The sequence below is a fragment of the Anastrepha ludens genome, chromosome X, assembly GCF_028408465.1.
Source record: "Anastrepha ludens isolate Willacy chromosome X, idAnaLude1.1, whole genome shotgun sequence".
Classification (NCBI taxonomy): domain Eukaryota; kingdom Metazoa; phylum Arthropoda; class Insecta; order Diptera; family Tephritidae; genus Anastrepha; species Anastrepha ludens.
Genome location: NC_071503.1, coordinates 45,207,073 through 45,221,033, shown reverse-complemented (window position 1 = coordinate 45,221,033; position 13,961 = coordinate 45,207,073). Strand labels below are relative to the sequence as shown.

The 13,961-nt window shown below is 42.8% G+C and overlaps 1 protein-coding gene across 1 annotated transcript; it reads left to right on the top strand.

Annotated features, from left to right (window-relative positions):
* The first annotated feature begins 617 nt into the window (after positions 1 to 617).
* LOC128869563 (uncharacterized) lies at positions 618 to 9,200 on the top strand. The gene is made up of 2 exons (XM_054112140.1): positions 618 to 3,681; positions 3,770 to 9,200. Exons 1-2 carry the CDS (start codon positions 3,650 to 3,652, stop codon positions 4,350 to 4,352), a joined length of 615 nt encoding a protein of 204 aa, XP_053968115.1. The 5' UTR covers positions 618 to 3,649; the 3' UTR covers positions 4,353 to 9,200.
* Positions 9,201 to 13,961: the final 4,761 nt, after the last annotated feature.

The following is a 13,961-nucleotide window of genomic DNA, read 5'->3' as shown; positions in this document are numbered from 1 at the left end:
GTTGCGAAATAAGTTTAAACGAATAAGCAATCCCCGACAATGAGCGGCCAGAAGCGGAGAATGCGGCTAAATGCCCATCCGAAGAGACTTCCGGTGACAGAGGCCCAAAGTCAAGGCCTCTGAGAAATAGTTGTTTCACTAATCATGCAAGGCCATGGGGAGCGTCTGTTCACCATGTTAAGTGCGGCTGCTAACTGACCGGTATATGCCGTGGCGCACTGGGAGTCTCTTATCACTTTAAGAACCATCTCTGTTGTTGAAAGCGAAGAACAGGCCTCTGGGAACTGGGGTAGGGGCACTGTACCCAAGGGTATACCGTTCCTGTTTATTTCGGCCCGCCCCCTTACACACGATGCGCTGGTAAACAAAAAAAGAATGGAAAACAAAATGAGAAATACAAACAACAGCAGTAACATTTATGGAGCCATTATGGGCAGTGGAATGAAAGCCGGGAAGAAGCTAACAGAAAGGTACCAGGTGCAAGTGCGCACCAAAGCTGAGACGGATGCCCGGCAAGAACTCGGCGAAAACGTTACGCGCATAAGAAAGACGGCCAAAGGCGAAATCCAGCTTCAATTGAAAAAAGAGCAGATGGCCAATACAGGAGTATACCAGAAGAAGATTGGCAAGGTGCTAGGTGACCAGGCGCAAATTAAGGTCCTCACCCACGAGATGTTAGTGGAGATCCGTGATTTAGATGAAATCACAACCAAAGAGGACATAGGTGAGGCAATACGAACGCAAGTTAACGAGCTTAACCCATTTAGTGAAAACGCAATAAAAAGCGTTAGAGCGGCGTATGCAGGCACGCAAACAGCGGTGATAAGCCTACCAGCACTGGACGCAAGGCGACTGCTTGAGAAGCAAAAACTCAAAATCGGCTGGGCGGTATGCCGAATAAGAGAAAAGCCTGACTTGAGGAGGTGCTACAGATGCTTGGAGTATGGACACCTAGCGAGGGCGTGTACAAACAAAGACGACAGAAGCCAGAACTGTCTCAAATGTAGAGAAAAGGGTCACCAAGCGAAAGTATGCGAAAAAAAGCCCTTCTGCGTAGCTTGTAAAAGGAATGGAAGAGAAGATACAAGCCATCAGATTGGAAGCAGAAAATGTCCCCTGTATCAAGCGGCGTGTATTAAAACGAAAAAATAAGGATTGAGCAGATCAATCTAAACCATTGGGAGGCTGCACAAGAGCTCCTTAAACAAAGGGTATACGAAAAGAAACATAAAAACCTAAATGTCGGAACGTGGGTCTCGGACAGAAAAAGTAAAGCTGCTATTTGGGCCTGTGGAGGAAATACCCTGCAGGACAAATCGCACACCGACAGTGATTACTATACCCGAGCAAAAATATGTGGCATCTATTTCTACAGTTGCTACGCGCCACCGAAACTGACGCAAGCAGAGTTCGAAAACCTACTGGATGAACTTGTGCAAAACGCTCGTGGTACCACACCAAACGTGATTGCGGGTGATTTCAATGCGTGGGCCTTGGAATAGGGTAGCAGATATTCCAATAAAAGGGGAGATGCCTTGATTAAGGCATTCTCACTGCTTGATGCGGTTCTGCTAAACACTGGGAGAAAAAACACTTTCGAAGTGAATGGTCGTGCATCAATAATAGACATCACTTACGCCAGCAGGGCGCTAGTACGAACAGCAAGCTGGCAAGTGTGTGATTTTTACACAGGCAGTGACCACCTTGCCATTAGGGTGGACTTTTCGCATGGAAAAGAACCCGTACAGAAAAAACAGAATAAGGGCTGGAGGGTGGAGATGCCTGATGAAGAAATGTTCCATATCATGCTAGAAAAGAACCCGACTAACACCAACGATGTGGAACTACAGGCGGAGCTGCTAGTAAAACATGTTAGCAGAGCTTGCGATGCCGCTATGTGCAGGAAAAGACAGAGCGCTCACAGAAAGCCTGTATACTGGTGGAACGAGGAGATCAGCACCCTAAGAAGCGAATGCAAAAAAGCAAGGCGCCTTTCCCAAAGGAGTTATGGGTTGGCAGAACACTACAGGCTCCGCGAGAACTATAAAAAGAAGCGGAAACAATGAAAGAAAGCCATTAAAAGCAGAAAGGCAGCCAGCTTTAAAGAACTGTGCCAGAATGTGGACGAAAACCCGTGGGGTGATGGCTACACACTCGTTTTGGCCAAGGTTAAAGGAGGCAGAGGACATGCAACCAAGCCAGACCCAGTCCCACGCAGCAGAAAGCAGTGTCACAATCAGTGAATCAGAGGTGATTTTGGCAACGGAAAGTTTCGGCAATGCTAAGGCTCCAGGACCTGTCGGCATTCCGAACAAGGCACTGAAGATGGCTATCAGTCGCAATGCAAAGCCATTTGCAGAACACTACACCAAGTGTATAAATGAAGGCATGTTTCCAAAAGTAAGAAGCAACAACTAGTCCTACTTCAGAAACCAAATAAGCCAGCGGGTGACCCAAGTTCTTATCGGCCACTCTGCATGATAGATACTATGGGTAAAATCTTGGAGAAACTAATCTGCACGCGCCTGGAACAGCATCTGGAGAAAGTGCCGGCTGAACTATCCGAACATCAGTTTGGTTTTCGAAAAGGTCGTTCAACCATCGACGCCGTCAGGAGGGTGACAAACATTGCAAGCAAGGCTATTGAGGGTGACAGGTGGATGCATGGTGATAAAGAATACTGTGCAGTTGTCACTCTGGATGCCAAGAACGCCTTCAATTCGGCATACTGGCCCCATATTATAAAGGCTCTTGAAGGAAAAAAACGCCAGCATACTTAGTACGGATTATAAACAGTTATCTGTCGGAAAGAGTACTTCTGTACTATACAGATGAAGGCCCTAAGAGATATGCAGTGACGGGCGGAGTACCGCAGGGATCTGTACTGGAATGTACTATCCTATGGAATGTACTACAATATATGATGGGGTACTGCAACTCCCAATGCCGAGGCAAGTGCAAATAATAAGATACGCAGACGACATTGCGTTAACCATAGTCGCCAAAACAATCCCTCAGATTCAGAGTATCTGCAGCGAGGCCACAACGAAGGTCAAACAATGGCTAACGGCAGTTAAACTCCAACTAGCAGGGCAAAAAACAGAAGCAGTTCTCATTACGAGTAGAAAAAAGTTAGAAACGACCACACTAAACATTGATGGGCTTAACGTCACAACACAAGCGGCACTACGATATTTGGGTGTAATGATCGATGCTGGACTAAGCTACAAGGAGCACATTAAAAAAGCATGCGGAAAGGCAGCCATGGTGACGGCGGCACTGTCAAGAATCATGGCCAACATCGGTGGTCCTACTCAGAGTAGAAGAGCGCTTCTGGCTAAAGTTACCCAGTCTACAATCATGTATGCAGCACCCATATGGGGTAAAGCCCTGATACAGAAAACATACGCGAAGAAGGCGGAAATAGTTTTTAGACTTTTTTCCCTTAGAGTTGCCTGTGCTTTCAGGACAGTGTCGTTTGAAGCAGTATGGGTACGTTCGCGATGGCAATCAGAACAGCAGTGTTGCAAATTTTGCAAAGTATCACGTTCTTCTTGAATCTGTGGCAACACTTGCAAAAGTCAAACGTTCTATTTACTCATCAGGCACGCAAATAACCTCAATAACCGGCAACACAATTTTTGTCTGCATGCTTAACACAAATGCAATGGAAAAAGAAAGGTAAGCGTAATTGTTATGTATTTAATGTTTTATGCACTTTAATGATTAAAATACCGATTAATTTAATATATTTTTACTTTTCTTGCAGCGAAAGACTGAATACTGTCATGAGCAAGCTACTAATTAGATGCCGGCTGGACATGGAGGCCGAATTCGCTGCCGGTAAAAAGAAAAGTTCTGTTCTCTGGGGCAAAGTCCTAGATTCCATGAAGGCAGTAAATCCAGATGTTCCTGATAGTAAGGAAGTACTCCAGAGAAAATTTTTTAATTTTTTAGCATCGTATAAACGCATAAAAAAGCGAAATAAAGAATCAGGTCGGAACGCAACCACCTGGGAGTACTTCGACGAGTTTGATGCCATGTACGGTTGTCGGCATTCAGTTGAGCCGCCAGAGGAAAATTTGCAGTCTGCCTTGGCAAGCCCATCGGGTGATGAAAGCGAGTGCGATTTGGAAGAGCAGGTTGGCAGCGCAAGGAAACGTTCCAAGAAAACGGCAAATGAGGCGATATCATTTTTTAAGGAAGAAGCTAGCAAGGAACAAAAACGTCATGAGGATGTACTACGGTTAGAGAGGGAAAAGCTTGAGATTGAAAAGGAGAAAATTGGTGTGCTAAACTCTTTGCGCGACATTTTAGCTAAGATTAATACACGCGTTGAACTGAGGTTGTAGTTGAATCTTCTTTCTTCGGTAGAAAGATGCCCATTGTCCCTAAATGGGACCATTAAATATTTTGCTATGGGATAAGCTGAGTGCAAGGCAGTTATCAGTTTCTAAACACATTATTAAAATTAAATTATAAATAAAGCCTTAACTTCTCAAATTTAATACTTACATGCAGTGTATCACGAGTCATACGAAAGTGGAAAAGGAATACGTCAGCGTCGTATAGTTCAATCGTGATAAAAAAATGTTGGACCTTTACGATTCGTCTTCTCTTAAGAGTTTCTTCAAAAAGAAAATTCTTTTTTTTGTTTGCCTGCCTCCTCCTTTTTTCAAAATTTATTAAAAAACTATCAGCACTTTTCTCAATCTCATCTATTATTAAATTAATTTCCATTTGTACTGCGATCTGAAATCAAAACTTTTCCTCAAATTGATACCTGCCACATTACAGCAACATAACAGCTGAGTATCAGCAGTGTAGTGCAGAATAAGCAACAGGGTTGTTGTATTGCTGCAGTTATACATTTTCGCAAACGTACCCTATGGGTCATATCGGCTATCATGCCACCAGATATAATGACCTCTGAACTGGGCAGAGTGTACGACAAAGCCAAAAGCCTAAACAGGCGATTAACGGTGGAAGAGCGTAAAGAAGAAAGACGGGGGAGCATAATTAAGTGGCAAAATCGCTGGGACCTAGCGACAAAAGGGACATGGACGCTTAAACTTATCAGAAGCGTACAGGCTTGGGTTGAGAGAGGACATGGTGACACAGATTACTACCTCACACAGTTCCTGACGGGGCATGGATGCTATAGAGAGTATCTCCAAAGACTCGGCCACGAGGACGCAGCTGACTGCTCGTTCTGCGGCAACGGTAGTGAGAACGTGGAACATGTGTTCTTCTCCTGCCCGAGATACGCATCTGAAAGAATGTGCATTGAAGAAATCATAAAAGAAAAAATAACCCCGGGCAACATTGTAGATCACATGCTGCGGTCGAAGTTGGTGTGGGCCAAGATGAGAAAATGGTCCGCAAATGCGTTACAGGAACTGCGAAAAAAGGAATGGGAACGCAGTAAAGAAAGAAAACAAAGAAATAATGAAGGGTAGACGGAGAGGGAAATATAAGTGAAGAGCCATAATAGCTAGCTTGGCCCTGCGATGCAATGCTTAAACGGCGCTACCGCAGGGCAAACTAAAGCTACAGAAGTCGGAGTTAGGGTTTAGTACGTAGGTGTACTGTTTCGCAAGTCCAGTTTAGTATTAATACTGACGGTGCGTGGTCCCGAATGAGGTGCACCCTTAGCGATCAGTATGAGTCGTGCATGCCATCTATATTGACGGTATCTATGTAAGATTCCCCTTTCGGATAAAAAAAAAAAAAATGTGGACTTTGCATAATATGTACTTACATGTGTTTTTTGTTTTTGTTTTTTTATGGAGGTGGCACAAAGCATTGAAAGCCGAAAAGTGTGAGACTTGCCTTTCGGCTCACCCACTAAAAACCCACCCCAGCTCCGTTTCCCTCCCGCGGGACAACCGTTAAGTAGTACTTCACGGAAGGGGGAGCGGCCTATTGCCTCTTCATGAAGATCTGCGCTGTTGTTCAGCGCGACGCAGTTTGAAGATTATTATTTTTGCCATATTACATACAACGGACCAATATTCTTCGGACTCTATCATAATATCGACTAGGTTATCAGCCGTAATTGGCTTTCCCACCCTAGTGCTTAGTTCCTCCCTTTCTAACGCAAATCGTGGACAGACAAACAAAACATGTTCTGCGTCTTCTGCAGTTGGTGCACAATGAGAACAGTACGGGTCGTTAAACCTGTATAAGTAGGATTTGAAGCACCCATGTCCTGTCAGTATTTGGGTCAGGTAGTAATCTAACTGTCCATGTTCACGGTTAATCCATTTGGAAAGTATGGGAATCAAGCGGTACGTCCAGCGTCCGTTGGGAGACGAGCTCCATTTCTCCTGCCATGAAAGCTGGCTACGCTCTCTTGCTATCCTGCGTATTGTCGCCCGGTCTGAAGTAGCTTTTTTTTGTAGATTTCAGCATACCCTGTCGCCATTAGGTTGATTGGGAGTAGACCTGCTATAACCATAATGGCGTCTTCCGATACCGTGCGAAACGCGCAGCACACTCTGAGGGCACTCAATCGGTACACCGATTTCATACACTTCACATACGAGCTGTAGTTTGTGGCTTCCGCCCATGCTGGAGCTGCGTACAGCAAAATCGATGAGACCACAGTATTAAGAAGTCTCCTGCTGTTTTGCCTAGGGCCTCTAATATTCATCATTAGTCGTGTTAGTGCAGTTACTGCTTCTGCTGCCCTGCTACTCGCGTACACCAAGTGCTCTTTGAAATTGAGCCTATGGTCAATTATTACGCCCAGGTACTTAATGAATGGCTTCGATTCTATACCATGGTCGCCCACCATTATATTAGCTGACTCCACAATCTTCCTGCTGCTAATTAATACTACTTCAGTTTTATGGTCCGCAAGAGTTAGACCACTGTTGCATAACCATCTCTTTACCATGCCGACAGCCTGGTTGCATGTTTCTTCGGCTCGACGGAGTGTTTTGGCCACGACCACAACAGCTATGTCGTCAGCAAATCCAATGATTTGCGACCCTAGAGGCAGACTGAGGCGCAAGACTCCATCGTACATGACGTTCCAAAGTAAGGGTCCCAGGACTGAGCTTTGTGCAACTCCGCCAGTTATTTTGTGCTCTTTTACCCCAGCATCGGTTTTATAGCGCAGGGCTCTGTCGGAAAGGTAACTGGCGACAATCCTGCGAATGTACCTTGGAATGTGGAAGTTATCCAGCGCGATCAGAATTTTGCTCCAATTCGCCGTATTGAAGGCGTTCTTGACGTCTAGTGTCGCAATTAGGCAATACTCCTTGCTACCGTTTAGCCATCGAGTACCTTCTATTGCCTTCTGCGCAATGGTCTTGACTGCAGACACAGCAGGGCTTTCCGGAATCCAAATTGTCGGGGTGATAGACCGCCTACCTCCTCTATAGCAGCCTCCAGACGGACTGCAAACAGTCGTTCCAGGATTTTTCCTGCGGTGTCGAGCATGCACAGGGGGCGGTAGCCTGTAGGATCTTCCGCAGGCTTGGATCCTTTTGGTATTAAAACCAGTTTCTGCAACTTCCACTGGGTTGGAAATGTACCTTCCTTTAGGCATGTATTGTAGAGATCTACAAAAATGTCGGTACGACTTTGAATAGCAACTTTTAAGGCCTCGTTGGGGATTCCATCCGGTCCTGGAGCTTTATTATTTTTAATCATCGGAGTTCTTCTTTGTTGGTTAGCTGCAAATTTTGGTCGCCTTCACAGGATCCTACCAATTCGTGGTATCGTATAGTGTCTTGGACGGGGAACAGAGTTTCTACTACATTACGCAGTGTAGCTGGGCATGTTGTTGGGAGTGGCTTAAACACTTTGAGTTTTTTCATAACAAGCCTGTAACCGAGGCCCCAAGGGTCATTATCGGCATCGTCGCATAGCTGCAGGAAACACCGGCGTTTACTGTTTTTGATTGCCTTTTTTACACACATATGTGTACACATATACATATGTATGTATCCATACTTTAAAAAATAAATCTCTTTGAACATTAAATCGCATGATTATTACACAAATAATCATTTACATAATATTTTTTGATGAATTACTAACCAGCAAATGGAATCATTGATCGGTCATGTGGTTTGCCATAGGAATGTACAATAGAGAGCTTACAGGTGGCATAGGTAAAGTTCGATTTCTAAATTCTTTGAGAAGAAGACAATTAATTGGTGATTATTATGTTCCTTTTGATTTTCCATTTTTCAACGAACGCCAAACGAAAACTACGCAAGCGATCAAAAAACTTTCTTTACTGATTGGCAGCTGAATCGCCAACTATCAAATAGCAAAATGTGTTTTACATTTGTATTACGTCTGCAAACCTAAAAAATTCAACTGAAGCCATCTATGAGTGAAATCCGCAATTACTTAGTTGCCAACCCAATATTTTCGTAAGATTTTTGGACACTTTAAAGGATTTTAACGTTAGTAATGAAACAGGTTTTTTACCCCTCGACGAAATTTTCTAAGGCTAATAAAATTACCGATGCGCAAATTCGGATAAATTTACAGATGCGCAAAGGCTTAGCGTAAAGTTAATATTAAATATCCCAAAATTGTATGTAGAACTTCAGCAAATTCAAAAGCGATTTGATTTTGGAAGGGAAGGTATTAAAAATTTAAGCGTAATTACTTGTAGGCGGCCTCGGTAGTCTAGCGTAAGTGCACTAGCCTGCCATCCCAGATGTTGTGGGTTCGAATTCCACGTAAAACACGGTCCTCGCACTTTTCCAAACTTACCTACTTTCCTAGTTTCTCATTAAAAAAAAAATTATAATAATAATTTCATTCCTCAACCCCAACAACCCTATCCTTTCAATCCTTACTCCCGCATAAAAGTCAGCGCATTACATGCATTGTGCCTTCTAAAACAAGCAGAAAATAAAAGAAAAAGACACAGTTACATATTGCAACAATGGCGCCAGCAAAAGGAAGCGACCAATCGCGGTAATAGCGCAGACGCACCAAATTCAGCGAAGCCCTCAACCATCTGCGTGATCCTTCTGCCAGAAAAATGTGACACACAGATGGCGCTTCAAGCAGTAAGAAGGCGTTGATCCTCAGCAACGACAGGTGGGCATTCCCACTACTTAGGGCTGGTAGCTGTTGAGTCTTGTCGAGGCCCTATGCCCCCGAGTGGAGTGAACAAGAACAAAAAAACTCCTAGTAATTTTCTTGGCGTAAATGAAATTACAATTTAGCACCTACTAAATAAATTTTCACAGCTTGTACAAGGCGATTCTAGTCCCATTTTAATAAATGGAGACAATTAAGGCTTCCATAACTAGATTTCAAGGATTTTACAGATATTTCTGAAGTCTGGAAAAAAGTCTCTGGTATACAGAATGTGCTTGAAGAATTCTGTTTCAAAGAACTCGCTGAATTTGAAAATACTTTAATGTCATTGTCCCATAGCTCGGCAGCTGCGGAAAGAAAGTTTTTTCAAGTTTCAAGTTTTTAAAATAACACAAATGTGGAATATGAGATTTTCATAAAATGGAACAAAATGATCTCAATTCGTACTTAAAGTACTGAGTCACAGAAAATAAAAAAGAATTTTGTAAAGTTTTTGTTTTAAGTTTGAATCACAAAAGTTAATTGTAATAAGTGAAAACACTTAAAAAAGTTTATTCAATTAAAGTTTATTTAACTAATACACGTACATAGATATTTCAGTTTAATGATATTAAAATTTGAAAAGGTCGAGCCAAGGAGCACCAGGAGATTTGGTGGCTCCTAAAACACTCAGGCTAAAAAGCCCATTGTACATTGTGGCCGACCGGTCATCGGCGCACAGAATGCCGTTCAAGGTACCGTGGTGCCACCCGGAATTCTCACAGCACGGTGGAGGTCCAGAGTTTTCCCTTACTACCTTTATAAAGGTACGCAGAGACGGCGGCTGCCACTATTTTCTACTCACCCCTGGTAATGGCGCCATCTTCCCTGCTGTTGGCGACAATCGCCAGAGTGATGTATGCCGGCCGCTTAGCGACTTCGCTAAAAGATTTCGGCGGACCACCACCAGTCCTCGGTTTCTTTGGTCGAAGAATTTCCTACTCTTGGGAGCGTTGCCGCTTCACTAGAGATTCAAGTGGCTGTGCTCTCGCACCCTCCCTTTCCGCCCGGCCTTTCTCTGCCCCACTGAGTACCGTCCTGGCCCACTCAAGCGTCCGTAAATGCTTCTCACGTACCCATGAAGCGTTTTGACCACCGTAGCTTTCCAAGATTTTAGTGGCTATGCGTTGGTCAGAGAAGATTTTCCTGCTCTGTCCTGAAGAGAAGTCCCCGAATCCCCCGGAAAGCTTGCGGAAACCCCTTGCCGGTACTGGTCATCCCCTCCAATCCTACCTCACTACGAGTCGCAAGCGGTTCCGCAAGCGACTGTCTGCCTACGAGAAGCGGGTTCCTGCTCAACCCCCCGGGATGGTGCTCGAAGTCGATTCCGACCTCCCCCCCAGATAAAGCCTTGAGTGTCGACTCCGGCACCCTTCCTCCCCTACTTGTATTGCCCCTCGAGGCTACCCCTCGATTCGGTTTGGGAAGGCGATACCGTCCCTCTTTCTATAAGTGGGACATGAGCACTGGTGGCGTTGATTTTTTATGCTTTCAACTTATTCTCGGTTTAGTCGTAAAGAAACCACCGTCATATCCCAAGTGACGTCAGCAAATCAGTTGATTCCTTCAAATTCGCTCAGAGCCGAGTAACGGTTCGATGTTGGCTACCCCTCCTGAATTATTTTCGCCATGGTTTTAGATCATATTCAACATCACCTAAAGCGGATAAAAATTGTTAAAAAAGAAATGCATGAAGGATTTTAGCCAAGTATTCCGTTAAACGTGCTTTCAATTACAAAGTATTCAAAACCATAGAAGCATACATAATTCCCGATTTTTTTATAAATAGTAGGTACTTTCATTATATGATTATAAGCCTAAAGTTTACACATTCATATTCTGCTTACAACCATAACATTAATGCTGAAAAGATATATTCTATTGTAACATAATGTGCATATTATCAATATAATGTAGCGGGTGATTTTTAGCTATTATCTTTTTAAACAGCTGACGCACATTTCTTGTTTTGTTTCACGGTCAAACATCTTCAGTTTGGTCTATAATTTAACCATGAATCGTCTTACAAACGAACAACGCTTGCAAATCATTGAATTTTATTATAAAAATGCGTGTTCTGTTAAGAAAGTTTATCGCGCGCTTCTTCGGTTATTCGAGTTATTGTGACTAAATTTAGAACCAAATTTACATTATTGGATATCAAACCACCAACACGCTTACGTAGAGTGCGAACTGAAGAAAATATCGCAGCTGTATCAGCCAGTGTTAATGATGACCATCAATTATCGATTCCTCGCCGTTCGTAGCAATTGGGCCTCTGTTACTCAACAACGTGGAAAATTTTGCGAAAGGATTTAGGGGTGAAGCCTTTCAAAACACAGCTGGTGCAAGAATTGAAGTCGAACGACCTACCGCAAAACAGAATTTTTGGTGAATGGGCTCTTGGAAAGTTGGCCGAGGATCCGCTTTTTTATCGAAAAATTGTGTTCAGGGACGAAGCTCACTTTTGGATCAATGGGTACGTAAATAAGCAAAATTGTTGATTTTGGAGTGAAGATCAGCCAAAAGAATTGCAAGAGCTACCAATGTATCCAGAAAAGGTCACAATTTGGTGCGGTTTATGAGCTGGAGGTACCATTGGACCGTACTTCTTCAAAGATGCTACGAATCGTAACGTAACTGTGAATGTTGAGCGCTACCGTGAAATGATATCCAACTTTTTTTTGATCAGAATGCAAGAGCTTGACTTGCATGACATGTGGTTTCAGCAAGACAGTGCCACATGCCACACAGCACGCATGACAATGGACTTGTTGAGGGGCGAGTTCGGTGAACATTTTATTTCACGTTCGGGACCTGTCAATTGGCCACCCAGATCGTACGACATAACGCCTTTAGACTATTTTTGGTAGGGCTATGTTAAAGCTCACGTCTATTCAGACAAGCCTGCTTCAATTAACGCATTGGAAGACAACATTAAAGCATCTATATGTGAGATACCGGCCGAAACATTGGAAAGAGTATGCCAAAATTGGACTAAGCGGATGGACCATTTGAAGCGCAGTCGCGGTCAACATTTGCATGAAATAATCTTCAAACATTAAATTATATAGACTGTACTATCGATTTAAATAAAAATTTCATGCATTTTTCTGAATTTTACGTGTGTTTTTGAAAATTTCCCAATAGCTCTTAAAAAATCACCCTTTACATGCCATCAACACAGCCAATTATTCCTGGGATCCTACATTTATTATAAAAATGTGGTTTTGCTTGTTGCTATTCAACCTTCGTGTTGATATATTTTATGTATCATTGCAAAATATCACTTTCTGAAGCATCTAACACTTCTGATAGCATGCCGGATGCCGTGGGCTGTACAAGTTTATTTTCGTTGTCAATACTTAATTGTTACGATCTCTAAACACAAAACCGCAATACTGCTTTGAATCGGTTCATTGCAGCAGCAAGCTTTCTGTAATGGATATCAGATCCACAAATGTTTCTTTAGATAGTAGATTTTTTAGATTTTACAAATTTCTTAGGAAGTTTCTATAATGCTATGTATGTCAATCTAATAGGCTGGAACCGCCCGTCAACCTTATCTAACTTCTGGACTTCATCTCTCCTTGAACCACAACTCCTTCGTACCTATTTTCCCCAATTCTTTAACCACGCTCTTGTTTTTTCTTTAATTTTATCTTTATATAAGGCGTTTTTCAATAGGTGCGCTTCAACTTTTTTCCGATAGGGACGGCGAACGACGCAATATTTTTTATTTTTCGCTTATCATTTATAAACTTCATTAGTATACATTTCATCATGGAACGCTACACACTTGAGCAACGCGTTAAAGTTATTCAGGCTTATTATGAAAACGGGCGTTCAAATCAAAATGCATATCGCGCACTTCATCTTCAGTGAGGACGCACATTTTCACCTCAGTGGATTCGTCAATAAGCAGAATTTCCGCATTTGGGCGAAAGATAATCCAAGAGAGATTGCCGAAAAACCAATGTACCCACAAAGAGTGACTGGTTGGTGCGGTTTACATGCCGGCGGCGTAATTGGCCCATATTTTTTCGTTGACGAGAACGATCGCCACGTTACTGTGAATGGAAATCAATACCGCGACATGATAAACGATTATTTTTGGCCGCAATTGAATTGTATGGACTTAGACGACATGTGGTTTCAACAGAACGCGGCCACAAGCCACACAGCGCACGCTACAATTGATTTGTTGAAGAGTAAGTTCGATGAGCGCATTATTTCCAGAACTGGACCGGTCGAATGGCCGCCGCGCTCGTGTGATTTGACGCCTCTAGACTATTTTCTTTGGGGTTATGTGAAGTCATTGGTCTACAGTAACAAGCCGGCGACGATTTGTGAGCTCAGAGCCAATATTGAACGCGAAATTGCTGGAATTTCGGCCGATTTATGCGAAAGAGTGGTCGAAAATTGGGTTCAACGATTGGACTTCGTAAAACGTGCACGCGGTGATCATGCAAAAGAAATCGAATTTCATACTTAAATGTATATGTTCAAACTCGATAATAAAAAAAGAATTAGTTAAAAAAGTCAAACCGTTTGTGTTTTATTCAAAAAAGTTCAAAAGTTGAAGCGCTCTTACTGAAAAACGCTTTATAAGGTATTTTAAAAGACGCACCTATATATTTTTTTCAAATAAAACATGTATAAATTTATATTCTTTCAGGTTTCACTATTTTTATTCGAAATGAAAACAATAAATTGTGACGTGCGTGTTGATGTTGTTCCACATGTTGGACCTACAGTTTTAAGCCGAACGGCAGATATTTTTATGAGTAGCTTTTTCATGTCAGAAATACACTCGGAGGTTTGCCATTGCTTGCAGAGGGGCG